The sequence below is a fragment of the Chelonoidis abingdonii genome, chromosome 17 (assembly GCF_003597395.2).
Source record: "Chelonoidis abingdonii isolate Lonesome George chromosome 17, CheloAbing_2.0, whole genome shotgun sequence".
NCBI classification, from domain to species: Eukaryota; Metazoa; Chordata; order Testudines; family Testudinidae; genus Chelonoidis; species Chelonoidis abingdonii.
In genome coordinates, this window is record NC_133785.1 from 534,235 (window position 1) to 560,251 (window position 26,017).

General features: G+C 42.0%; 1 protein-coding gene across 10 annotated transcripts in view; it reads left to right on the forward strand.

Annotated features, from left to right (window-relative positions):
* The window catches only part of ATP2B2 (ATPase plasma membrane Ca2+ transporting 2), a 633,448-nt gene that overhangs the window by 394,647 nt on the left and 212,784 nt on the right, over positions 1-26,017 (forward strand). For all 10 annotated transcript variants that reach the window (XM_075073411.1, XM_075073415.1, XM_075073416.1 and 7 more), the window contains one exon: positions 3,320-3,517. In XM_075073411.1, coding sequence (XP_074929512.1) covers positions 3,320-3,517 — 198 coding nt within the window. The remainder of the gene's footprint in view (positions 1-3,319; positions 3,518-26,017) is intronic.

Below are 26,017 nucleotides of genomic sequence, written 5' to 3' on the forward strand. Positions count from 1 at the left end.
GTCAGTTCTTAACTCTGGTGTTCCTAACTTCAGACTGGTGTTCTACTGTATGTTATACACAGTGCCACCTAGTGGCAGTAGGGTATAATACAGTTAGCATTCCGTCACAACCTTCAGTCCCTTTTTCCTATCTTCCTTCATTATTATGCTTGTTTGTTTTGCCTTACTGACCTGGATGCAGTGATAGCTCTTTGGAATATTGCCCTATGCCTTAGACCAAGGAGTTCTAATACTTCTTCATAAACTTCTCTCTGAATATAGTAACAATTTGTTTTCTTTGTCTCTGAGAACGGAGTGTAGTAATTACTCTAAGACCATGCATCTTTAAGAAAGCAAGATTCATTTAAAAGCAATCAAAAATAATTCTAGGTTCCTGCTGGCTATCAGTTCAGTTTGACAAGATAGACATTTGAAGATAAAGTTAAGTGAAGTAAAAAGAGCTGCCTGTGGTCAGCCATGGTCTGGTTCTTAGCCTTGCTGTGTCTGAGATCCAGCCCACCAATGTCTCTGAGATACGGCTGCCTTTCTTCTCGGGGCCAGTCCCAGTATCTGGATCCCCTTTACTTTGAAGGCTCTTCATTTTTATACTCCAGGTACTTATGATGTGTGTGTTTGCCAGCCTGCTCATTAAAATATGAGCTAGGCAGGTATCTTTGGTATGAGAATCTTGACAATAATGTTCACACAAGTGTATTATCCTCGGAAGTGATGACTTCACTGTTTCTGTGCCAATATAATTGACACTGGACACTATCTTTAATGAGAAGGCTTAATTTGCTAGAGCTGTAGTTACTTTCTGTAGTATTTAAAACTTTCATTTTATCCTGTTGAATGTATAATTGTTTACCTTCTCCACTCATTTTTTTTTCTATCCTGCTGTAGCTGGTCAAGTTAAGCTTGTAAATACTCGTTATTGTGGACAAAATTATTATTTTATCAGACGCTACTACCATCCCCTTTCCCAATCCAGGGTGACTGTTCCTCATTGAGGATCCCTTTAAAGTCTGTCTATCTTAGAGTTTTGTACTGCCATCACCATAATATCTGAGAGCTCTCCACATAAAATCAGTAACAACCGCAAGGTCCCAAGTGGACTTCATTGAGTCTCTGACACTTCTCTCTTCGTGGGGTTAGAATTCTGCTTTGGGTAGGGTTTGTTTTTTGAGGGGGAGGCAGAGTATGTGAAGATGTGAAGTTCTTGGGAATAAAAGAGGTGTTTGAATTGTGTCACTTATAGTGGAAGGGCTTCCTCAAAGAGGAAGGTTGTGCAACTTTCCCTAAAGGGGAATAGCCAGACCCCTCAACAGAAGATGCTTTGTCCTGTGCTCTTATGTGCTTCTTCTTGGGCTTTGGGATCTGCATTGTCTCAAAGGAGCATAGCTGTCATGGTGGTTCATAGATTGATGTTTGGTCTCTGATGTAGCAGGGGCTTGATCCATTAATTGTTTTGAAAAGTAGAACCAAGGCCTTAAACTGGCATCAGAAACAGCCCAGGAGCTGGTGGACAGACTTGCACATTGTGTGATGTGGTCACTGGGGTCTGAGCCGTGGAGAAGGCAGGCAGCTGCAGTCTGTACCAGCTGGTGCTTGTGTATTTTTTTTCACATTCAGCTTCAGATACCATAAACTACAGTAATCCATCATAGAAGTGACAAATGCATGCATCCCGGGGGCCAGGTTCTCATCCAGGAGGAAGGGACAAAGTTTCTAGTAAGCTTGAGGTGAAAGATAACATTTTTAAAAACTGATGTTACCTGGTCATCTGAGCTTACTGAGGGGTCCAGCCCGGTCTGGGGGCTTTGCAACACTTTGATGAATGGAGGCTATATGCATTTGATAGAAGTTGGAGATATCTTTCCCAGCTCTTCCAAGTATTTTCCCTTTCCAACCAGCATTACTTTGGTCTTGCTTGAATTTGGCTTGTTCCAGCTTCTCTTCATCCCAGAGATAATTTAGACATTCTGACATTTTACTAGTGGCCATGGCTGCTTCAGTTGAGAATGAAATATTTAATTGAGAGTAATCAGCATACTGTGGGCAGCTAAGTCCATGGTGTCTGACTATCTCTTCCAATTGTCTCATGTCAATATTGTAGAGACACAGAAATAAAAAACCCTATGGGCAAGGGCCTTGGAGAGGAGGAGCAGTTACCCATTGCTATTCTGAGTTCTGCTGAAGAGCAATGATTGGAACCACTGTATTACTGAGGCCTCTACTATAGATTGGTTAGTAATACCCTGTGGTCCAGTTTGTCAGTCTAGTTAGACCTTCACTGTCCTTGCTTTATGTTAAACCTGAATAAAGTTGTTTGTATATTTATCTTGGTGATTGCATTAAAGGATGGCAGTTGATTTAAATTCCAACATATTGATAAATCCAGTTGATATCACATATAATTTCTTGACAGACTGTATCAAATCCATCAGAGTATACAGTGCAGTATGCTTTTGAGAGCAGTATCTGGGATTTATGGGAAAGCATTTAATTTTTAAGATTTGCAAGCATTTGGGGGAAAATAATGGTTTTTGTGTTAAAAATTCTAGCAACACTCAGTTCCCATAAAATTTCCCACTGTGCGTATAGAAGTCCCTGGTACATATTGTCCAACATTCCTGTATGACAAGTTAAAAGGTACATAATTAAATTCTAGATAAAAGGCCACATATAAGGAAGGGAATTTGGGAAAATCTAGGCTAATATTACTTCCTATACACACATCATCTAGTGGCACTGTGACTCTCCTTTCAGTCAAGGAGGGCTGGACACAGCTAACCCAAATGCTCAGTGCATGGCCAGAACTGTTCCTGAGAATGGTGCAAGAAGTTTCCTCCAGAAGCTTAGCATACTGCTTTTCTCCTGTGGGGCTGTGCAGTGAGAACCTGAGCTCAGCACCAAGATTTGTACCTCTTGGTAGCTGTCCCAGAGTTGCCATTAGATGTCCCAGCCTTGTCCAATATATTTTGATGGCACTCTACAATCTACCTTTTCCAAAATTGTTCACTTTGCAAACTATTGTGTATATTAGATCTCATAAAAAGTAAACATACTACTTTGCGGTACTATATAATGAATAACTGACAATAAGGGGTTTCATTTAAATAATGTGTCCTTAAAAGTCTCTATAAACATGTTTTAGGCTTCTGCTCAGAATACAGGCACAAAATAATTATTTTGCTAAACAAAAAGTTTAAAAGTGGCAGATAGGTGATAAAGCTTGCGAGTCTACTTTGAAAATTCAGTTTATTTGAATACTAATGTATTTGGGCATTTGTTTTTCTTTCCATGGTACTTGAATCAATTGTTTTTTATTTGTTCACAGGATTACCTGGCACTGCTGCGGATCTAGAAAAAAGAAAGCTTATTTTTGGGAAAAACTTTATACCTCCAAAGAAGCCAAAAACTTTCTTACAGCTAGTTTGGGAAGCACTACAGGATGTGACTCTTATAATCTTGGAAATTGCAGCCATCATATCTCTGGGGCTCTCATTTTATCAGCCGCCTGGAGAAGGGAATGAAGGTAAAAACACTTTATAATAGTTATCTGTAAATTTCACTGGTGATGAGTTAAATGGTTTTTGTTTGTTTTCCTATGGTACTAACATGAGGGTTTTTTAGGTCAGCATTTATGTTTTCTTCTAATTCCTAGGACTGTTACTTAATATCTGAGACCTAACATTTTTCTAAGGATACACAAACTTGCATTTTTCTTGCAGAGCTGTAAGAAGTTGCTGAATCCCGAGACATGTATTAAAATATTTAAAGAAAAATAACTAACTTTCTTAAAAGCTTCTTTGAAAATGTCTTTTAAATTCTCTGTCATGGCTATTTGAGCTCAGCTTTTGGTTATGCATTTACTCATCTTGGAAGGTCATTTGCCAAATGATACAGAAGGAGCATGTAATCAGTTTATGTGCCAGTTATCTCTTATCATCCAGCATAGGGCAGAATTATAGAAATTCTATAGAACTATAGAATTATAGAAAGGCAGTGAGTGATTAATGGGGCAGATCCTCAGCTAGTGAATGGAGCTATGACAATTTTCACTAGCTGAGGATCTGACCCATTAATCACTCACTGCCTTTCTATAATTCTAATTTTTCAAAATATTTTGGCCATTAAGCTCCCAATAAGCCTAATTCAAAGAGAAACGAGAGGGAGTAGGTCATGATCCCATGCTTTACCTACAGGTCTTGTACTGCAATGTCCTACTGTGGTATAGGTAGAAAGTTTTAAATTGTTTGTGTGTCTGGAGAATTCTCTCTAATTCACATACATAGAAGAGTGGGTGCTCTCCACGTTTCCAAACTATCATGCCAGGCAAATGATCCAGGGTTTTTTTTCCCTTCTCTTATAGACCAGTGGAGCTGCATGAGACATGCTGTGCAAAATTATGTGAACGATTTGGCAAAAGTATAAAGAACATCTTCCTCCAAATATAGTCTAGAAATGCTTTTTCATTCGTTTCACTGTCCTTTAAGGAATGTAGCCAAAGACTTACCTTTCTTTTCCATTCACATGCATATGCATATACATAATATATACCGTGTACTAATACTGTGTACATATTGTTATCATTAATTATTCCTTTATATATAACTAGATATCCTTGTTGCATGCTAATAGCCTGCTCTTACTGGAATCTTTGGCAGTTTTGCCAGTGACTTTAATGGGAGCACAATTTGGGTCCTAGGCGAGAGAAAAGTTGGATAAATTTCTTTTCCAACTGAAACAAATCTTAAAGGGCTTTTTGCCTTTTTAATATTATTGTCATATAGTTTGACCTTGTGATGTTGCTTGTATGAAGTATATTTAAAACTAGGATTTGATCCTCCAAACTCTTTACTCGCACAAGCAGTCTTTACTTGCTTGAGTAAGGATTTGCAGACTAGGCTCCCGTTTTTATTCATAATTTATTAAGAAAAATATCTTTGAAAATATACATATATGATTGATTTTTTTTTTTGGTTGTGTGCTACCATGCTATGAATTTTGCTTTGATATTGTATTTAAAATGTTCCTTTTCCCATGGGAATCAGTTACACGACTAAGATACAGAAGACATGCTGGAAAACTCAACAGCACAGCATGGGAAAATGGGTTCATGTTTTACCATAACAGTATTTCATTTAAATGTTCTTTAACATGTTTTCCTTCCCTAGGTTTTTAGTAACATTTTGTTAGGAGGATTTGGCTACTTTTACATGGGGAAAATGTATCATGTTAGTAGAAGTGTATTAATCTGACCATTAAGGTACGTTGTAAGGCTCCCCTTTTTTTCTTCAGACGTTTAAAAATGAGGGGAAATTTTTTTTTGGGTGGGTTATCTCAAATTACTGGACTTCTATAGAGTCATATAAATAAACAGCTAAGGTGTTAAACATGATTTTTCTCTTAGTGTGGACAAGGGCAGCCATATTTAAAAACATGTTAGCTGGATCTTTAAAGCATAATGTCTCTGTCTATATTAGGTGTTGAGTAAAAAGAACTTCAGGTTTTTAAAAAAATGTATTTTTATAACCTAGTTAAGGCCCTTGATTTCCAGCTTTTATTTTTTTCCAAAGACTTTATCAATGTTTATTTCAAAAACTAAAGAACGGGTGAAAATCAGTGCAAGAAATTAACTTCACAGTTTGCAGGGAATATCAGGGTTATTATTGGGAGCAGGAGGACAGAAGAAAAAAAATCAAAAGAGAAAAGTAAGAGTTTATTGTTTATGAAACTGTTATTTTTCATCTCCATTACAAAAATAAAAAATAAAACTTCTTTTTAAAACAGTTACGTTCAAAAATGCAGTCAGATGCAAGGATGGCTTGCTGTTACATGAAAGAGACCAAGGCGCATAGGCAAGGAATAGTACTTTAACAGAACCCCCATCCACAAATCATCTGTCATGTCAAAGAGGCGGGCCACATGGGCTGGGAGCCAGGAGAGAGCAGATCCAAGTCACTGAGGCAGAGACCTGCCCGCAGCAGGGGCACTTTCTGCCCTGGAACTCAGCTCCATTCCCCAAAGCTGCTTGTAGGTTGGACTGACCATTCCCGCAGGGCTAGCTCCAGGCACCAGCATCAAGCAGGTGCTTGGGGTGGCAGTCTGCAAGGAACGGCAGTCTGTGTTTTTGCCCCCAAGCAGTGTGCCGAATTGCTGCCGTGGATGGTGGGGGCAGTCTGTGTGCCATTAGGGTGGCACCCGCATTTCCATGGCGGCAGCAATTCGGCGGCAGCTTCTATGTTCAGCTGTCAGCGGCGGCGCAGCTTCTGTCTTCCAGCTGAAGACAGAAGCTGCCTCCGAATTGCCGCCGCCGCAGAAATGCTAACAGCACATAGACTGCCCCCGCCGTCCCAGGCAGCAATTCGACGTGCTGCTTGGGGTGGCAAAAACAGTAGCCAGCCTTACATCCCAGCCAAGGCACAGGAAGGGGTTCTGACTGGCAAGTGAGGCAGATGGGGGGCTTCTCTCCAGGCAGTGACACATTCCCAGGCCCATCATTGCGCCATCTTTCTTATCTGTGGAGTTTTTAGAAGTTTCCTTTACCTGTCTTCTGTCAATTGCCTGCCCTCATTTTCCCGAGATTTCCTGGGCAATGCTTTCCAAAGATCAATGGATGTAATAAGGATTTTATAATCAATGACTAGGATAATGGATGAGACTCCCCCGAGCAGAACAAGGATCAAAGTTTTACTCCTCTACTGAACCTTCCCAGTAACTTAATGTAGTAATTGAAATGGGAATTATCTGAAAGCAACAGGAACGACAAGAGCTGAGTGAGAAACAGAATTTCTTTCCAGTGGTAAATCCTATTTCAATGTTTATTTTTGTTCAGTGCTGAAAAATTTAAATTTTTCACAGGATGAAACATTCTAAAAAAATTTGGTTTGGAAATGGGAGTAGTAGTTTGGGTGCCTGATGCCTCCATTGTTCCCTGTGGACTGGGCTCCCTAGCCAGACTATATCTCCCATAATGAACTTGTAAGCGTATGACTCCCATGATGCACCACACTGCCTGGTCAGTGTTTCATCAAGGAAGTTGTAGACCGGCCAGGGATCATGGCCAATAGGAGAGAATGGAGGCATTAAACAGCTCCAATAATGCACCACCACAGGAAAATGCAATTTTAATGTTGAATTGACACAAAATAAAATGTTCTGGATCAGTTTAACAAATTGTAATAATCCTGTTTGGATCTAAACAATATACTTTTCCTTTTAATGGTTCCTGATGGAAAATTGAAAAACTTCAGAAAAATTGAAATTTTCCACAGGAAAATGCTGATTTTTAATGGAAACTCCATTCTCAGTCAAAATATTTCTACCAGAAAACACCCAACCAGCTCTCGTGACTGTGCTGTAACTGGTGTTAATGCTCCTTGACTCTCCTGTTGAATTCGTAATAGAACATGTCACTATATGTAAAGTTACGGGTACAGTGGTAGTTTTAGAGAGTGTTTGTCATGTTATGATTCCCTTGGAATTAAAGAGCATGGGGAGTCGTAGACAACAGCCACAAGTACAACTGTCTGCTCAAGGCAGTAATTCAAAAACCAATGGGCTAACAATGGTCTTTTCTTAGGGGTGAGTGAATGTGTTGGGCTGAAATTCAGACAGGTCTGAAACTCCATGCAATTCTTCCGTGGTGCTGGAGTACAACATTTTGTATAGGTTTGAATCAGTTTGTGTAAGTGAAATCCTGCTCCCGCTAAGCTTTGATGCTAGGTCTGCAGGGGCATAACAGCTGTGGCAGACACTTGGCTGGGCTTCAGTGAGCATGAAGTACAGTATAATACAGTGGAAGTACAATGGATACTTGGACCTCTCTGTACATGTTATAGGTACTAATATAAAGAGAAGGATTTTTAGAACAGTAGAAAATCAATGATACATCATTCCTTCCAGACATTTCAGAGTTCTATTAGTTAAGTGTCTTTTCATGGCTGACATTTAAGTTTCTTTAATTCAGAAGTCAGTGGTTTTATTTTCTCCTTTGCAGGCCAGCTAATTTATGGGAAGGGTCTTTGCTCTGGTTTTCTACCACAAGAGCACATTTCAGAGATATAATGGGTGGAAGATAGAGGAGAATAGAGGCATCAAGGGAAAAATCAGCAATGACACACAGTCTGATAAAAATCCAGGGACTACACTGAGGTTTTTATCCACTGCTTTGCATTTTGCATGTGCAAGGGAGTGAAGTTCACATACTGCTCTGAGCAGTGTCTACAGTCACACTAGATTTGGTCCAAATATATACCCACTTCTGCGGGTTTTAGCTATATTGGTGACTCAAACAAGCTTTCACATCAATTTTTTCTGGTCTTGGGGTCCCATGAACAATTATTTCTGTCCTAGTCCCCAGTTCGCTCTGCCTAAAGAGTCACTTCTACTTCCCTCATATCCAGGATGGAGTTAAAAAGGTGACCCTGCCATAAAGAATGAGCAAGAAACAGCCAGCATTACCCAGCATGGCTTCAACTCGTGCTAATAATGTTCTGCCCCAGAGAAATCTCTGGGAGGCTCATTTCCCTAACTACTCGGCATGCAGGGGATGTATGCAAGCTGCTCTCTCAGGGCCGGTGCAAAGATGTTTCACGCCCTAGGCGAAACTTCCACCTTGAGCCCTCCCCCTCCCGCGCCCCCACTCTGAGGTGCCCCCCTTGAGGCAGCTCCCCACTCTCCCCTCTGAGGCACCCCTCCCCCTGCCCCAGCTCACCCCTGCTCTGTGCACGAGCACCCCAAGCATGCTGTGGCCGCTTCACTTCTCCTGCCTCCCAGGCTTGCGGCGCCTAAGCTGATTGGCGCCACAAGCCTGGGAGGTAGGAGAAGTGAAGCAGCCATGGCGTGCTCTGGGAGGAGGCGGGGCAGGGGTGAGCTGGGGCGGGGAGTTCCCCTGCACGCTGCACGCCCCTTACTTGCTGCAGGCGGCCCTCCCCATGCTCCCCTACCCCAGCTCTCTCCACCTAAATGCTGGCGGCGACCGGGGCGGCTGAAGATCCGGCCGCCGCGGTCACTGCTGAAGAAAATGGTGCCCCCCAAATGCCAGTGCCCTAGGTAACCGCCTAGGTCGCCTAAATGGTTGCACCGGCCCTGTGCTCTCTCCTTTATGTTTGGAAGGAAATAGCCCTGCATCCTCTGGCTTCCTCCCCCACAGGGAAGAATCGTGCCTAGACTTTACAGAAGAAGCCATACACTTCCATTCATTCCCCTAAATCCAGAGGCTGTGATAATCCCTAGCTCTTGACAAGGGAGTGTGGGAGAGGAGGGAAACAGAAGGCTCTCCACTATGCACCTACACAAATGCCAGGGACAATCTGGTCATGAATTGTATAATTTTTCCCATCTTTGGTTACCTCCCCTTCCCCCAAAACCACCACCAACAAAAATCTTAATCTAACAGCTGCTGCTTTATTTGTTATATATTTGCTTTACTACTTGCAGATCACAGGCTTTTGAAGTCTCTCATTTCTCCAGTACCAAATTCTTATTGATCTTTTTCTTATAGTTATTGCTAAGACTACAAACTTATATTGTGTTTCCAAGAGGTAAACTCTCAGTAGACTCTGTTCTCTCTGATGGTTTGTCTGAGTTTTCATTTCTCAGATGTAATCAACTTATCTTTAAGTTGTGTAAATGCTTGCTGGGGAAGTCTTGAACTAGATTCTCGTGTAAGCTAAACGTCTGTCTTGAAGAAACAAATACTTGTGATTTAGGCAACCACTTAAACATCAATACCATGCAGTCAGACATTGGGGGGAAAAAGCTCATTAAAACCAAATACTGTATTAGAATGTATGCAGTATCTGCCAACATGAATACATTATTATATATTTTTATTACCTTAGCACCTCGGAGCCCTTGTTGTCAACCAGGACCACTTTATCCATAAAGACCTCATGTGTGTCATCCTTAAACAAGTTAAATTAGGTCCCAGTGGATAAAAAGTTAATGAGAGTTGTTGAAGGGGAAAAAAAGTGAAGGCAGTAATTAATGAGCCATTTCTTTAGCCTGTGATTAAATAACATCAAATAAATAAACCAGCTGGGAATTCTGAGCATCCCCTAAGGAATTTCAGTTCATGTAGTTGAAATTGATGCACGAAGTGTTTAAGTGAATTAAGATTGAAATTACAGTAATCGAATTTATAGAACATTACCTTCTCTTCACACAGGCAATCAACATACAGGGTTTTCCCATAGTGTGTAGCATTTTAATTTTGCTAAAAGGATCGCATAGTGGTCAAAACATGAGGAAACTTTTAAATCACTTGAATTAAAGGAGGCTAGTCACATGCTTAACATTAAACATGTGTTTCAGTGTTTGCTGAATTGAGGTCAGAGTACTCAGAACCTTGTGGGATCAAACTCATATTCTAGGATTAGAGAACCAAAGTTTCAAAGACTGATGCAAACTACTTAGTGTTTTCCATCCATTAAAACAAATTTCTGACATTTATTAATATAAGAATAAAAAAGTAAGTTCCAGTGCTCCAGTTGAGCACTGGAACTTACCAAGGGAGCTTGTCACATCCCTGTTGCTGGAGGTGACTAAGAACAGGTTAGACAAACATCTGTCAGGAATAGTCTAGGTATAATTAATCGTGCCTCATGTGGGGGTATGGACTAAATGACCTCTTGAGGTCCCATTTCTATGATTCTGTAATGATCGGTTAGTGTATGAGCGAATCAAATATGGAGTAAATAAGATTGGTACACTGAAGAAATTAATCTTCAAATCTGTCTTTCATATAAAACTCTAATCTGTTGTTCTTTTCAATCTTCTATTTCTCATTTGAAAATATTGACTGTGTAAAAATAACTTTACACTCTTTATTTTATAAGGCCAGTATTAATGATGTTCCAAAATACCACCTAAATCATGCATATATTCATATCATACTCTTTGGCCAAACCCCCCCAGTACTGATGCCAACTTCAGGACCCATTTTACTGATTCCACAGCATACAAATCCTCTATAGACTATGTAGATACTGAAGGAACTCTACATCTGTGTTAAGTTAATGTGCAAGTTATAATTTTTTTTGTGCACTGAAAATTAATAGATGCTTCAAGTATCTTATCCACTAAATGGTGACTGCATACAGTAAAATTAGAGGCCTTCCCATAATCTAAGAAATTATTTCTTGGGTTCATGGAAAATATGAAGTGTTGCTAAATTAAACATAGAGAATTGCCTTATTTTAACAAACTCATCCTTAAGTGATTAGACTTTTAGCCTTAGAGATGTGTCTTAGACATCAGGGAAAATTAAAATTCAGCAACTGTGCTCAATGACTGTCTTATGAAAATTATTTCAGAATTTTGCCTCATATCAAGGAATCTCACAGTAACTAACAAAATTCTTCAAATGACTTAATTTCAGTAACTTTCTTGTCTCAAAATAGAATGAGGGGAAACAGCTGAAATGCCCTATAACTCCTGTGACAGACTCAGGTGAGTGGTGTACAGGAGTCTGGTAGAGGACAAATATACTGGTCACTGGATGAGTAGTTTTCTGTTCCCTGAGTGACCAGAGCAGGGGCTGCACTAGAGTAATCAGGAACCTGCTAGAACTAATTCAGGTAGACAAGCTGATTAGAACACCTGCAGCCAATCAAGGCAGGCTAATCAGGGCACCTGGGTTTAAAAAGGAGCTCACTCCAGTCAGGCAGGGGGGAGCCAGAGGAGTGGAAGTGTGTGTGAGGAGCTGGGAGCAAGAGGCACAAGGAGCTGAGAGTGAGAGGGTGTGCTGCTGGAGGACTAAGGAGTACAAGCGTTATCAGACACCAGGAGGAAGGTCCTGTGGTGAGGATAAAGAAGGTGTTTGGAGGAGGCCATGGGGAAGTAGCCCAGGGAGGTGTAGCTGTCATGCAGCTGTTACAGGAGGTACTATAGACAGCTGCAATCCACAGGGCCCTGGGCTGGAACCCGGAGTAGAGGGCAGGCCCGGGTTCCCCCCAAACCTCCCAACTCCTGATCAGATACAGGAGGAGTTGACCCAGACTATGAGGAAGATCACTGAGGTGAGCAAATCTGCCAAATAAGCACAGGACGCACCAAGGTAGAGGAGGAACTTTGTCACACTCCACATTGCCTCTGCAAACTTCTCACCCAACAATACTTTGAACAACTCTGGTAAAGTGGTACCTTTCTACCTTCCTTTAAATCTATTATTTACAGGTTGGAATCCCTGAATTTAATTTCTGGGGCTTCCATCCTGTGACACAGTGTTGCTCCAAAATATAACATTAGTACCTTGTAAATGAATTCCAGATTAATTGGATCTTATTCCTATGACAGGTTGGTTTTTCACCATTTTTTCCAGCCAAGTCTCAAATGACTGAATCTTTGGGATGAAAGTCTAATTTCTCATACATTATTTTACAAGTTGATAGAGGATGTTTGACATAAGGGGCCTTCCTCTTCAGATGCTAACCAAACCTAAGCCAGTGAAAAAGCAGGTCCTGTATTAGAGGGGGAGTAAAGGCAATATAGCATTAGAAGCTGAGTCCTCATCATCCCTGCTAATAAATAAATAAATTGATCCAGCTGCTATTGTTGTCACAATTTTTGACTATTAATGCTTCTTTGGAGCCACACTATCAAAGGAGAAAAAATAACTGGAGAAGCTGAAATAACAGAAAAGCAGCAATCAAAAAATATTATCAAAGAATTAATCTCAAAGCCATCAAAACAGAACTTTCCAAGAATAAAGCTGTGGATGCTCAAATAATCTTACAACTCTTCAATAAAACAAATCTTTCTAGAATCTCAAATTTTAAATGAAGGATTTCAAAACTTCTGTCAGTACAAGTGATTAAGCAGTCAGCAGCCTAGAAATATAAAGGAAATGGAAATATTTGTCCTGAGAAATAAAAAACAAACAAACAAACAAACCCCAAAACCCTTGTACTGGTAGAGTCGCTCAGTTTAGCTTCCCTCCTCCATTGGCTGGGTCTGGCTGAAGCAGGATATGGTTCTCATTGTCTGACTATGCTGAAAGAATGACAGGAGACTTTAGATATGGGTTGAATTAGGCTGCAACTTTATTATTAGATGTCTGGGACTAACCCAGCGGATAAAATGTGCAGTGCACGTGAACCCCCACTATTAACCGGGGGAAGCGGGGAGTGCTTTTACCAGTCTCCCCGCCTCCACACCTTTCTGTTCATGTCCCTCCAGCAGATTCACTGGCTGGAACCTCCAATTCCAGGCGTGGGGGCTTCCACCAGTTCCCCCCCCCAACCCCTTTTCATCCAGGACCCTCCAGCAATTCCCTTTCCAGGACCTCCCTCACAAATAACCAAGTGTGTATGGGGGGGTGAGTGCTTTTACCAGTCCCCCTCCCCCCTTTCTTTTTATGTCCATCCAGCAGATCCACTGCTGGGAACCTCCAGTTCTGGGGGCGGGAAGGCGCTTCCACCAGCTCCCTCCTCTTTTTTATACAGGTCTCTCCAGCAATTCCCTTCATAGGAGGGGTTAAGGTGGACTTTAATGATGGGGGTTGGCTCCCTGCCATACCAATTAAAGGAGTCCCTAACTGCCCCCAGCTTGCTCATTTATGAAGCACCTCTCCTTAATTCCTTTTCCAAGTCATTTATCTGTTCTTTTGTGCATTAATTTATGGAGTGCCTGCACTGAACATTCGCCACAAGGAGGTTCCTTCAATTAGCTTGGCTGCCCCTGCCCCAGCCCAGCTGGGTTCCCAGACATCTCTCAATGCCCTATTTTATATCAGCCAAAAATGTGGCAGCACTTGAGTCTGACAGGTGCACCCCATCCTCCCGAAGTAACTCCAGTGCCCCATAGAATATGCAAGGATATGAAATTACTGTGCCTCCCGAAAGCAACAAGAATTTGTCCACTTTCCTGTTCACATACTTCCTGGTTTTGTCCACCCTAGCAAGGTGCCAGACCCTGCACTGAAGCATATTTGACTCAACAATGTTAACGCCTGGAAAAATTCCCAGAATCTGCTTCAGGTCCCTCCTAGTTCAAAGCATTAACTCCACCCCATTAGGTATCCCCAGATCATTTTCTCCCAGGTGTATCACCAATATAGATGGTGGCCGCTGACGCACCTGCACAGCATACAACAGCGGTATCAGTTGATCCCATAACGTGCCCCTCCATGCGTGCCAACTGAGTAATGCTTCACCACCGAATCCTCGCTGGGAGCCCTCGGGCAACCTGGATATGTGCCTCTCAGGGGTGGCTCCAGGCATCAGCACGCCAAGCGCGTGCTTGGGGCGGCAAGCCACTGGGGGCACTCTGCCGGTCACCGTGAGGGCGGCAGGCAGGCTGCCTTCGACGGCTTGCCTGTGGAGGGTTCGCTGGTCCTGCAGCTTCCTGCCTGCTGTGCTTGGGGCTGCAAAACGCCTAGAGCCGCCCCTGGTGCCTGTGCACCCAAAACACAACACTGTGCTTACAGATCTACACCCTTATGTGTATAGCTAGCTGTCCCATAATCTGAAATGAGAACACAAATGATTAATGTTGATTTTCCACGTGTGGTCTTACATACATTCAGTATGCATTAGACTGCCAGCGCCTGGTTGTCTGAATAGCCTCTGCCTCTATACCTATCTGTGCTGCTGCTGTAGCCACTCCTATTCTGAACGAGTGGGAACCAAATTTGTGAGCTGGCAACCCCAACCTCATTAGCCCCCATCTCAACATGGTAATCAGTTGATATGCCGTGAGGGGACACTCGTCTCCATGTACAAAGAGGGGGCCTTCTCCCTTTCACTGTATTGCCATAGAGACCCTTAACGACCGAACGGGGCAGACCCCAAGCTCACCACCCTCCCATAGGATAATGAATGCACCCTGGGCAACTTGATCAGTCTTTGACCTTTGCAAGTGTAATATCACAGCATGCTTGTGCAAACTTATATCACAAAATTGCAAAGCCCTTCCTGTAAAATGCCTGATGGACCCAGGCACTAGCTTACCGACCCTGAAAGCACCAAAAAATGCTGTCAAAAATGCCGCCCTGAATAGGGACACCTCCTGTGCATTATGACATATGACACCAAGGATGTGAAGGAGGTTCCTGAGCATGAAAACCCTGATGGGATGGCGGGAATCCTCCCAGGGTCCACCACTACATGACCTTCGAACCAAGAAATCTCTGCAAGAATCTGAGTAGCTATTTAGTCTTACTGACAAATGTAATGGCCGAGAGGTGATTTGAAATTATGGCGGACGCCAGTTGATCGGTTGCCAGTGACAGCATGTACCATAGCAATCGTTTCTCTGTAATGGGCCACATTGCCGACTGGCCTTCCTGCTCCTGAGTGGGATGTCCTGGATCTGCGTGACCTGTTCTGCTTTGTACAGCCTGTAGTTTACAGTTGCAAACAAACAAACAAAAAAATGAACAAAATGTTGGATCAGATCACTCCAAAATGTTTCATTTTTATTTCAACTTTTTTGACATTTGTAAATTAACTACTTAAATTTTTAAATGAAAAGTCACTTTGGCTCTAAAAAACAGAACTTTTTCCACGTGGACTTCCCCCACACACGCACACATTTTAAAAACAAACAAACAAACAAAACCCAAGTAATTTGTCTAAAACAACCCTTCTCTGAAAACAGTTTTTCAGTTTTGACGAATCTGCATTCTCTCACAGAAAAAAAAAAGTTTAATCAAAAAGTCCTGACCACCTGTATGCTTAAGCCTTCAAATGATAGGACTGGTCCATAGCAAGCCAGGGTGAAGAGGGAAGGGGACCTGGCAGGCTATAGTAAGACAGTAAAGAGATGACATCCAGAGGTCCTCCCAGACATATTTTGAGATATCAGCTGCAATTTCATGCATTTTAGAATATTTTAAAACATTTCAGAACAAACATTTTGTGCCCAATAAACTACATGTCCATCTGATATTTGCCTGGAATTCTGCAGTAGGGAAGCCTGCAGGGGGCAAGCTAGATTCTTTTATGATATCAATACATGAGCACCAAAACCCAGCAAATGTTCCTGTGCATCTCCCATCAGATGCACATGGAAACTTTGTGTATATAAAATAATCAAAAAGCTAGAAACACTGAACAAGAACCCAACCCAGAAACAAAACAGCATATTTTTTCATTTGTTTTATAGCTAGAACTGCAAATCTCCTTTCCATCCCAGTGCCCCTTCACAGCACCTTCCTACCGAAGAAAAATGTCTAGATTATTTAAAAAAAAAGTAGATATAATGTTCATAATGGTTTAGACACCTAATTCGAAAAGAAAAACTTAACTTGCCATCTAGCTTGTGTATATTTAGCTCTCTTCGCTTCTCTTCCAGTTTAATTTTCCTTTCCTTTCTTTTCTGCTCTATTGTCTCTCTCCATCCTATTGTTATCATCTCCCTCACTTAGCTCCAACCTTCACTGTCCCCTTCTCATCCACCCATCTTGAATCTGTCTCTCTCTACCACATTTGAAGATCTTTCACAAAGCTCTCTCACTCCATATCCATGCTGGGGTGCTTCTCCCTGTTTACTACTCTGGGTCTGACAACTTTCTTATTTCCCTCTTTCCTATGGGCCTTTTCCGATCTCCCTGATATGTCCTTTGGCCCTTCTTGACCTAAGTCTGCTCTTTTTGCCTTTCTCCCTTTCTTAGCCCTGAGGTCTCTGGCCCCCGATTCCCCTGTCTATCTCTTTTCTCCTCCCCATTCCCTGCTAAGTGACTTTCTGGGCTCCCTACTCCCAACTTGGGCTGCATTTTTCAATTAGCCCCCTTGGGATGCCTCCTTGTTGAGTTTCCATTCCCACTTCTTAGGATTTTGTCTTCTTCCACAGTTCCACTTCTCCTTCAGCACCACTGCACTGTCACTAATTTATTACAGTCACTCAAAGAGGAATGTGTTGAGAAAGGTGGGGAAGAGTTATCACTCAGCTACAAAATCAGCTCTTGAACTGCACAGTTAATTACTTTTTAAAATCCCACCCTTTGCTATAAAGTTATAATAGGCGAAAAACTGCGTTAGTAAAAGATTAGTACATTATACTTTAATCTCTCGGACCAGAATGCAAATCAGGCTGAAAGTAGAGTTAATTAGAATCATTGCCTAAAAAAAGACTGAGTTTGTAATGTACAGTTGTGATCTCCACACAATCTTATATTCATTTTTAAAAAAACTAAGATCTGATGGATGCTTACTGAAATAGAATGGACAGTGTATTCCAAGGTGCCAGTAGGTCAATATCTAGCATTTTCCCTTTTTATCACATTAACTCTATTTGCAATGGAATGAAATAGTAAAACATGCACATGTATATGCATTTCTCCTCTTTATAAGGATTCTCTAGTGAGGACTCCTGTCCCCCATTTCACTGGATAATCCTTTTTTTAAAAGCTCAAGTGTACCCATATGGATTGAAAGTAGAATGTTGTTGCATTCTTTTTTCAAGGGCCTAATAGAATGCCTAATTTTAAACATGTATGTACATTCTTTTAGTTTTAGACATTTTGTCTCAAAGGTCTCTTATTTTTTTTTTTTTTTTTTTTTTTACTGTTATTGGTTTCTCCATAGAAGATGTGACAAAGTCTCATCCTCAGAGTTATGTCACTCACAAAAAACAACAAAAAAAACCCTGTCTTTTTAGGCGCATGGGGTTATCTGCTTTCTATGATGAACCCTTATAATTTGTTGTTCTGATCTGGAAACATTAATATATAGATTCATAGATTCATAGACTCTAGGACTGGAAGGGACCTCGAGAGGTCATCGAGTCCAGTCCCCTGCCCTCATGGCAGAACCAAATACTGTCTAGACCATCCCTGATAGACATTTATCTAACCTACTCTTAAATATCTCCAGAGATGGAGATTCCACAACCTCCCTAGGCAATTTATTCCAGTGTTTAACTACCCTGACAGTTAGGAACTTTTTCCTAATGTCCAACCTAAATCTCCCTTGCTGCAGTTTAAGCCCATTGCTTCTTGTTCTATCATTAGAGGCTAAGGTGAACAAGTTTTCTCCCTCCTCCTGATGACACCCTTTTAGATACCTGAAAACTGCTATCATGTCCCCTCTCAGTCTTCTCTTTTCCAAACTAAATAAACCCAATTCTTTCAGCCTTCCTTCATAGGTCATGTTCTCAAGACCTTTAATCATTCTTGTTGCTCTTCTCTGGACCCTCTCCAATTTCTCCACATCTTTCTTGAAATGCGGTGCCCAGAACTGGACACAATACTCCAGTTGAGGCCTAACCAGCGCAGAGTAGAGCGGAAGAATGACTTCTCGTGTCTTGTTTACAACACACCTGTTAATGCATCCCAGAATCACGTTTGCTTTTTTTGCAACAGTATCACACTGTTGACTCATATTTAGCTTGTGGTCCACTATGACCCCTAGATCTCTTTCTGCCATACTCCTTCCTAGACAGTCTCTTCCCATTCTGTATGTGTGAAACTGATTGTTCCTTCCTAAGTGGAGCACTTTGCATTTGTCTTTATTGAACTTCATCCGGTTTACCTCAGACCATTTCTCCAATTTGTCCAAATCATTTTGAATTTTGACCCTGTCCTCCAAAGCAGTTGCAATCCCTCCCAGTTTGGTATCGTCCGCAAACTTAATAAGCGTACTTTCTATGCCAACATCTAAGTCGTTGATGAAGATATTGAACAGAGCCGGTCCCAAAACAGACCCCTGCGGAACCCCACTTGTTATACCTTTCCAGCAGGATTGGGAGCCATTAATAACTACTCTCTGAGTACGGTTATCCAGCCAGTTATGCACCCACCTTATAGTAGCCCCATCTAAATTGTATTTGCCTAGTTTATCGATAAGGATATCATGCGAGACCGTATCAAATGCCTTACTAAAGTCTAGGTATACCACATCCACCGCTTCTCCCTTATCCACAAGACTCGTTATCCTATCAAAGAAAGCTATCAGATTGGTTTGACACGATTTGTTCTTTACAAATCCATGCTGGCTATTCCCTATCACCTTACCACCTTCCAAGTGTTTGCAGATGATTTCTTTAATTACTTGCTCCGTTATCTTCCCTGGCACAGAAGTTAAACTAACTGGTCTGTAGTTTCCTGGGTTGTTTTTATTTCCCTTTTTATAGATGGGCACTATATTTGCCCTTTTCCAGTCTTCTGGAATCTCTCCCGTCTCCCATGACTTTCCAAAGATAATAGCTAGAGGCTCAGATACCTCCTCTATTAACTCCTTGAGTATTCTAGGATGCATTTCATCAGGCCCTGGTGACTTGCAGGCATCTAACTTTTCTAAGTGATTTTTAACTTGCTCTTTTTTTATTTTATCTTCTAAACCTACCCCCTTCCCATAAGCATTCACTATGTTAGACATTCCTTCAGACTTCTCAGTGAAGACCGAAACAAAGAAGTCATTAAGCATCTCTGCCATTTCCAAGTTTCCTGTTACTGTTTCTCCCTCCTCACTGAGCAGTGGGCCTACCCTGTCCTTGGTCTTCCTCTTGCTTCTAATGTATTGATAAAAAGTCTTCTTGTTTCCCTTTATTCCCATAGCTAGTTTGAGCTCATTTTGTGCCTTTGCCTTTCTAATCTTGCCCCTGCATTCCCGTGTTATTTGCCTATATTCATCCTTTGTAATCTGACCTAGTTTCCATTTTTTATATGACTCCTTTTTATTTTGTAGGTCATGCAAGATCTCGTGGTTAAGCCAAGGTGGTCTTTTGCCACATTTTCTATCTTTCCTACCCATCGGAATAGCTCGCTTTTGGGCCCTTAATAGTGTCCCTTTGAAAAACTGCCAACTCTCCTCAGTTGTTTTTCCCCTCAGTCTTGATTCCCATGGGACCTTACCTATCAGCTCTCTGAGCTTACCAAAATCCGCCTTCCTGAAATCCATTGTCTCTATTTTGCTGTACTCCCTTCTACCCTTCCTTAGAATTGCAAACTCTATGATTTCATGATCACTTTCACCCAAGCTTCCTTCTACTTTCAAATTCTCAACGAGTTCCTCCCTATTTGTTAAAATCAAGTCTAGAACAGCTTCCCCCCTAGTAGCTTTTTCAACCTTCTGAAATAAAAAGTTGTCTGCAATGCAGTCCAGGAAGTTATTGGATAGTCTGTGCCCTGCGGTGTTATTTTCCCAACATATATCTGAATAGTTGAAGTCCCCATACACAGAATTATCTGTGTATGGGGGCTTTGTTTTCTGCATTGTATACTTGAAATTCGTAGGTAATACTGTACAACACAGCACCTATTTTTGAAACAACTTGGTGGAAAAACATTTCAAATTAAAAAATCTGACAACTCTGCAATCAACTAGAAGTGAAGGCAGGATCTGAAAAGCAAACTACACTCTTAAGCAAATCCTCGAAGCAATTTATTTCTTTATTGTATTTAACAAAAGAAATGTATTGGGCTGCTGTCACTAAGAACCACATCCTGCTTCAGCCAGTCCCAGCCTATGGAGGAGGGAAGCTAAACTGAGGGACTCGGAGCAGGGTAGGCAGCAAGCAGAGGCTCCATCCATGGCTTGCTGCAGGGCCACATGCAGTCAGATGGTCAGTGGGGATGGGTGGGGGGGCAACCCCTTCCCCGTTTCAAGACATAAAAAACAGGCAGGAATTGGACACAATGGCAGAGGGGAGTGGGCACAGGTCTCTTGCTCCAAAGAACCCTCACATGGAAGCAGTCCAAATGATCAGCGGGGGAGAGCAGCTCGTTCCCCATTTCAGGCCATAGAAACAGGGAGGAATTGGGCCATGGTGGCAGGGGGGAGCAGGCACTGATTCCCTGCTCCATGGAAACCCCCATGTGTTCAGCTTGGAGACCTGTTTAGAAAAAAAACAAAAAGCAATTCCCTGCCACAACTGGAAGGTAGCAGGGAGAGGGAGGGGGCATAAATAGTGTTCAATTCTGTCCACATATATATTCAAAGGATGCCATCATAGGATCTAATCACATCAGCCACACCATCAGGGGCTCATTCACTTGCACATCTACCAATGTGATATATGCCATCATGTGCCAGCAATGCCCCTCTGCCATGTATGTTGGCCAAACTGGACAGTCTCTATGCAAAAGAATAAATGGACACAAATCAGATATCAAGAATTATAACATTCAAAATCTAGTCAGAGAACACTTCAACCTCCTTGGTCACTCAATTACAGACCTAAAAGACGCAATTCTTCAACAAAAATACTTCAAAAACAGTCTCCAATGAGAAACTGCAGAACTGGAATTAATTTGCAAACTGGACACCATTAAATTAGGCTTGAATAAAGACTGGGAGTGGATAGGTCATTACACAAAGGAAAAACTGTTTCCCCATGCTAATTTTTCCCCTACTGTTACTCACACCTTCTTGTCAATTGTTTGAAATGGGCCATCCTGATTATCACTACAAAAGTTTTTTTTCTCCTGCTGATAATAACCCACCTTAATTGATTAGTCTCATTAGAGTTGGTATGGCAACATCCGTTTTTTCATGTTCTCTGTGTATAGGGAGACCAGATGTCCCGATTTTATAGGGACAGTCCCAATTTTTGGGTCTTTTTCTTATATAGACTCCTATTACCCCGCACCCTTTGTCCCGATTTTTCACATTTGCTGTCTGGTCACCCTATCTGTGCATATCTATCTTCCTACTGTATTTTCCACTGCATGCATCCGACGAAGTGGGTTTTAGCCCACAAATGTTTATGACCAAATAAATTTGTTAGTCTTGTGTGTGCCACAAGTACTCCTCATTCTTTTTGCTGATACAGACTAACACAGCTACCACTCTGAAACCTGTCTGTCACGAGTCTGTCTGTCTGCAACATTAACACAAGTGTTGGAATGGAAGGAAATTGGCAGGCAGTGGTGAATTCTAAGAACTGTAACTTGCTTTTTGTTATACTGAAACTGCATTCCAAGTCCTCCTGCATTTGTGACCCTGAGAAAGGACTTAAAACAAGAAGCAAATGCTTGTATCTTTATTTTTATCCTGGAGGAAAATTCTAGGCCAAATTCATCCTCAATAGAATTCCACTGAAATCACTTACACTAGTGATTAATTTGGTCTGTTGCCATTATTTTCTAAAGCCGATAAGGAGACTTCAATCTAAGGAACGGACTCCAGTACATGTAGTCTAGCAACATCTCATAGTGAAAAGCTTTGAAGGTGTCAGATATAATGAAATCAAAACAAAACAGGAGCCCAGTTTAAACTCTTAGCTTTCTGGTCACTGTTTGATTTGCTGCAGCAGGAAGAGGAGGCACAATGACTTAATTATTCTGGTTTGCAATATATTGTAAACTATCTTAACCAGTAAATACTTGGTTAGTTGAATATTTTCTAGCATCTATGGGCAGCCAAAGAAACATGTTCTATTAAAATTAGTGATTTATAATAAAACAATTGCTTGAGAAATCAGTCAGCAAATCACAAATGCTGTGCTTTGATTTATTTTAATAGCTTTGTTGAAATGAACATCAGTTCCGCCTGTGGAGAGTGAGGAGACTACCTTTTACAGAATTGTTTTGCACCGCTTTGGCAGTTTCTCTTTTATATGCAACTTCCCTGCAAAATAATCTTTGTTAAAACATCTTGTTTTAAAGGGAAACATTAAAAAAAGTAATATATTTGGAAACGCACATTTTGTGTGTCAAAAAAGCCACAGTGTGATACAACAACATGGGCATCTATTAGAGACAATTAATGTCACCCTGTAAACCCTGGTTAATGATTTTGTTCTCTAAGCAGAGAAGGAGAGAATAGGCCTTTGTTTACAAGCATTTACTGAGCAAAGTCCCTGCTATACGGACTCTAAGGATCTGGTTGTGTTGATGAGGTATTTGGTCTGAACTAACTATGTATTCGTTTTTAATGTTTTAATGAAGTTCTCACTTAGGAATGGCTCTTGTCGGGGTCAAAGTGGCTTGATGCAAGTAGCTGCTTGTGTTTAAATTGGTTAGTTTCTCTGTCGGTTCTTTGAATCATTCTCCCGTGATATCCAACTGCTAACACTAGCTACTCAGAGAAATTCCAGATCCTCTGCCCCCAAAGGTGCAGTGTACTCCAGGTTTACCTTAACCCACTGTTTTGGAAAAGAAATAGGTTTATTTAAGAGAGAGTACATATTTAACTAGAAGCAAGAGAGAGTCAGAGTTGCTGGATCAATTTCTATAGTAGGAGTGCTGAGAGCCATTGAACCAAACTGTAAACCCTGTATATAGTAGAAACCACTTCAAGTAAAGGGCTGCGGCAGCATCCCTAGTTCCAGCACTTATGGGGATAGTGGTGGAAACATGGCTACAATACATCACAAAATCATAAAAACTTTCCTATCTAATAAATTAGCCCCCTCCTCCAAAGTTTTGTTCATTGTAGAGCTAGCAGGTTTCACAAGAATCAGGATCCAGATTTTCATGAATCCCTTCCACTCCACAAAGGGTTCACTCAGTGAATAGATACATAGTGCTTTTCCTCTTCCTGTGTTACACTGAAACAAGCCTTTTTATCTTTAAATGGTTTCCATTGTTTGCCGTTTCCTCTGATGGGTTTCCACTGAGAATCTTGTTACTGAGCAAGGCTGAACAATTGAGCCTTACATTGCATGACCAGTTAAATGAGGCAGGATGACAACCTTCTTCTGCCTAAATAGGCCATTACCAAGACACATTACCACTGGTGACTAATTTCTACTCCAAATCCATAAAGCATACTTTCAGTGTAGATACATGATTCCTTAGCTATTACCTGTACATACGTCTCACAATGATTATGAATTTTGAGAAGTCACAAGTTTTCAGTAGGCAGCTCACATGTTATGGATAATATCCGGTAAGACATATGTTTGGTGAAATGAGTTTGTCAGGTCTGAGGTGAGAATTGTTTGCAAAGAACAGGAGACCCTTTTTCAAGGGCCTGTGTCACAATTCCCATGAGCCTCTGTGCTTCCTGGTTCTCAGTGGGACCAGGAGTGGAAGTGATCCTGTGATATTGGTCTTGAGGCATTTACCACCTTGCTGTAAATAGGAAGTACTGGAAATCTCACAAAAGATGCTGATGAAATTCTGACCCTACTGAAATCAGTGGCAAAACTCCCATTAATTACAGCTGGGATAGGATTTCACCTGCTGTTCTTGTGTGATCTGCAGTTTGGTGTTGCAGACTTGGGAGATTCCAGTAAATATCCAAAATCTTGGCTGCTTTCCAAACCCAATTTTTTTTAAACATGTTGACATTCACACATCACTGAGCTAAATTTATGTTTTTAGGTGCAGCAGAGGGTTACTTAATCTGTCTAGAATTGCATATATTATACATAACATGCTCTGAACTTCAATCTCTCTCTCCTTTGTAGGAAGTGCTCCAGGGCTCAGTGCCTAAGATAACATTTGTTACTCCTCTTGAAGGAGAATACAGAGATGATTTTAATCAGTGACTCTGCAAACCTGTGAGGTTTGTTTATCAGGGTATGTCTTCACTATGAAATTAGGTCGATTTAATAAGTCAATTTTTTAGAAATTGTTTTGATACTGTCGTTTGTGTGTGTCCCCAGTAAGCGCATTAAGTCAGCAGTGTGCATCCACAGTACTGAGGCTAGCATCGACTTTCGGAGCAGTGCACTGTGGTAGCTATCCCACAGTTCCTGCAGTCTCCGCCGCCCATTGGAGTTCTGGGTTGAGCTCCCAATGCCTGATGGGGCAAAAACATTGTTGCAGGTGGTTCTGGGTACATGTCGTCAGCCTCTCCCCACCTCCCATGAAAGCAATGGCAAAAAATCATTTCTCGCCTGTTTTCGTGGGTTACCCATGCAGACAACATACCATAGCAAGCCTGGAGCCCGCTTAGCTCACTGTCACCGTACATCTCCTGGGCGCTGCTGACAGACTCGGTACTGCAGTGCTACACAGCAGCAGCTCCTTGCCTTTGCAAGTTGGCAAAGACAGTTAGCAGTCATACTGTACCGTCTGCTGCTGTCTCCTGGTTGCTCCTGGCCAGCCTCAGTGAGGTCAGTCGGGGGCGCCTGGACAGACGTGGGTGCTCCTGGCTGGCCTCGATGAGGTCAGTCGGGGGCGCCTGGACAAAAATGGAAATGACTCCCCAGGTCATTCTCTTCTTTAAGTTTTGTCTAATGGAGATTCAGTCCTGCCTGGAATATCAGGCAAGCCTACTAAAGAGACAGAGAAGCAAACGGCTGGTCCAGGTCAGAGCCCCAGACATCCTGCAGAAATTATGAGCTGCATACCATTCTAGGGGGTGCCCCTATAACTACCCCACCCATTGCTTCCCTCCTCCCCAACTCCTCCTGGGCTACCTTGGCAGTTATCCCCCCATTTGTGTGATGAATTAATAAAGAATGCATGAATTTGAAACAACACTGACTTTATTGCCTCTGCAAGCAGAGATCAAAGGGGGGAGGGGAGGGTGGTTAGCTTACAGCGAAGAAGAGTGAACCACCATTCTGCACATGCTCAGCCTATAGTTGGACTGCTCCTTACTACTGTCCAGGCTTCATGAGCCATGGGAGCAAGGGGGTAGGCTGGGGAAGGTGCGACTGCATGATGCTGCCAACTGGGAGAGCAGCCTGAGGCAAAAGCCTCCAGCTGGCATGATCTTTCAGGCAGGACTGAATCTCCATTACACAAAACTTAAAGAAGAGAATGACCTGGAGTCATTTCCATTTTTGTCCAGATGCCCCTGACTGACCTCACCAAGGCCAGCCAGGAGCACCCATGGGACGACGACGGCGGCTACCAGTCATACTGCACTGTCTGCCGTCCGCAAGGCAAGGGGATGCCACTATGTAGCACTGCAGTACCGCATCTGCCATCAGCACTCAGGAGACATACGGTGACAGTGTAAAAAGGCGAAAAATGATTTTTTGCCGTTGCTTTCACGGGGGGTCTGATGACATGTATCCAGAACCACCTGCGACAATGTTTTAGACCCTTCAGCTCAACTCATAATTCAAATGGTTGGCAGAGACTGCAGGAACTGTGGGATAGCTACAGTTGTCAGTCATCCCTCCCTCACTGAGAGCAATGGGTGAGAATCGTTTTGCGCCTTTTTTCTGTGCAGATCCCATAGCA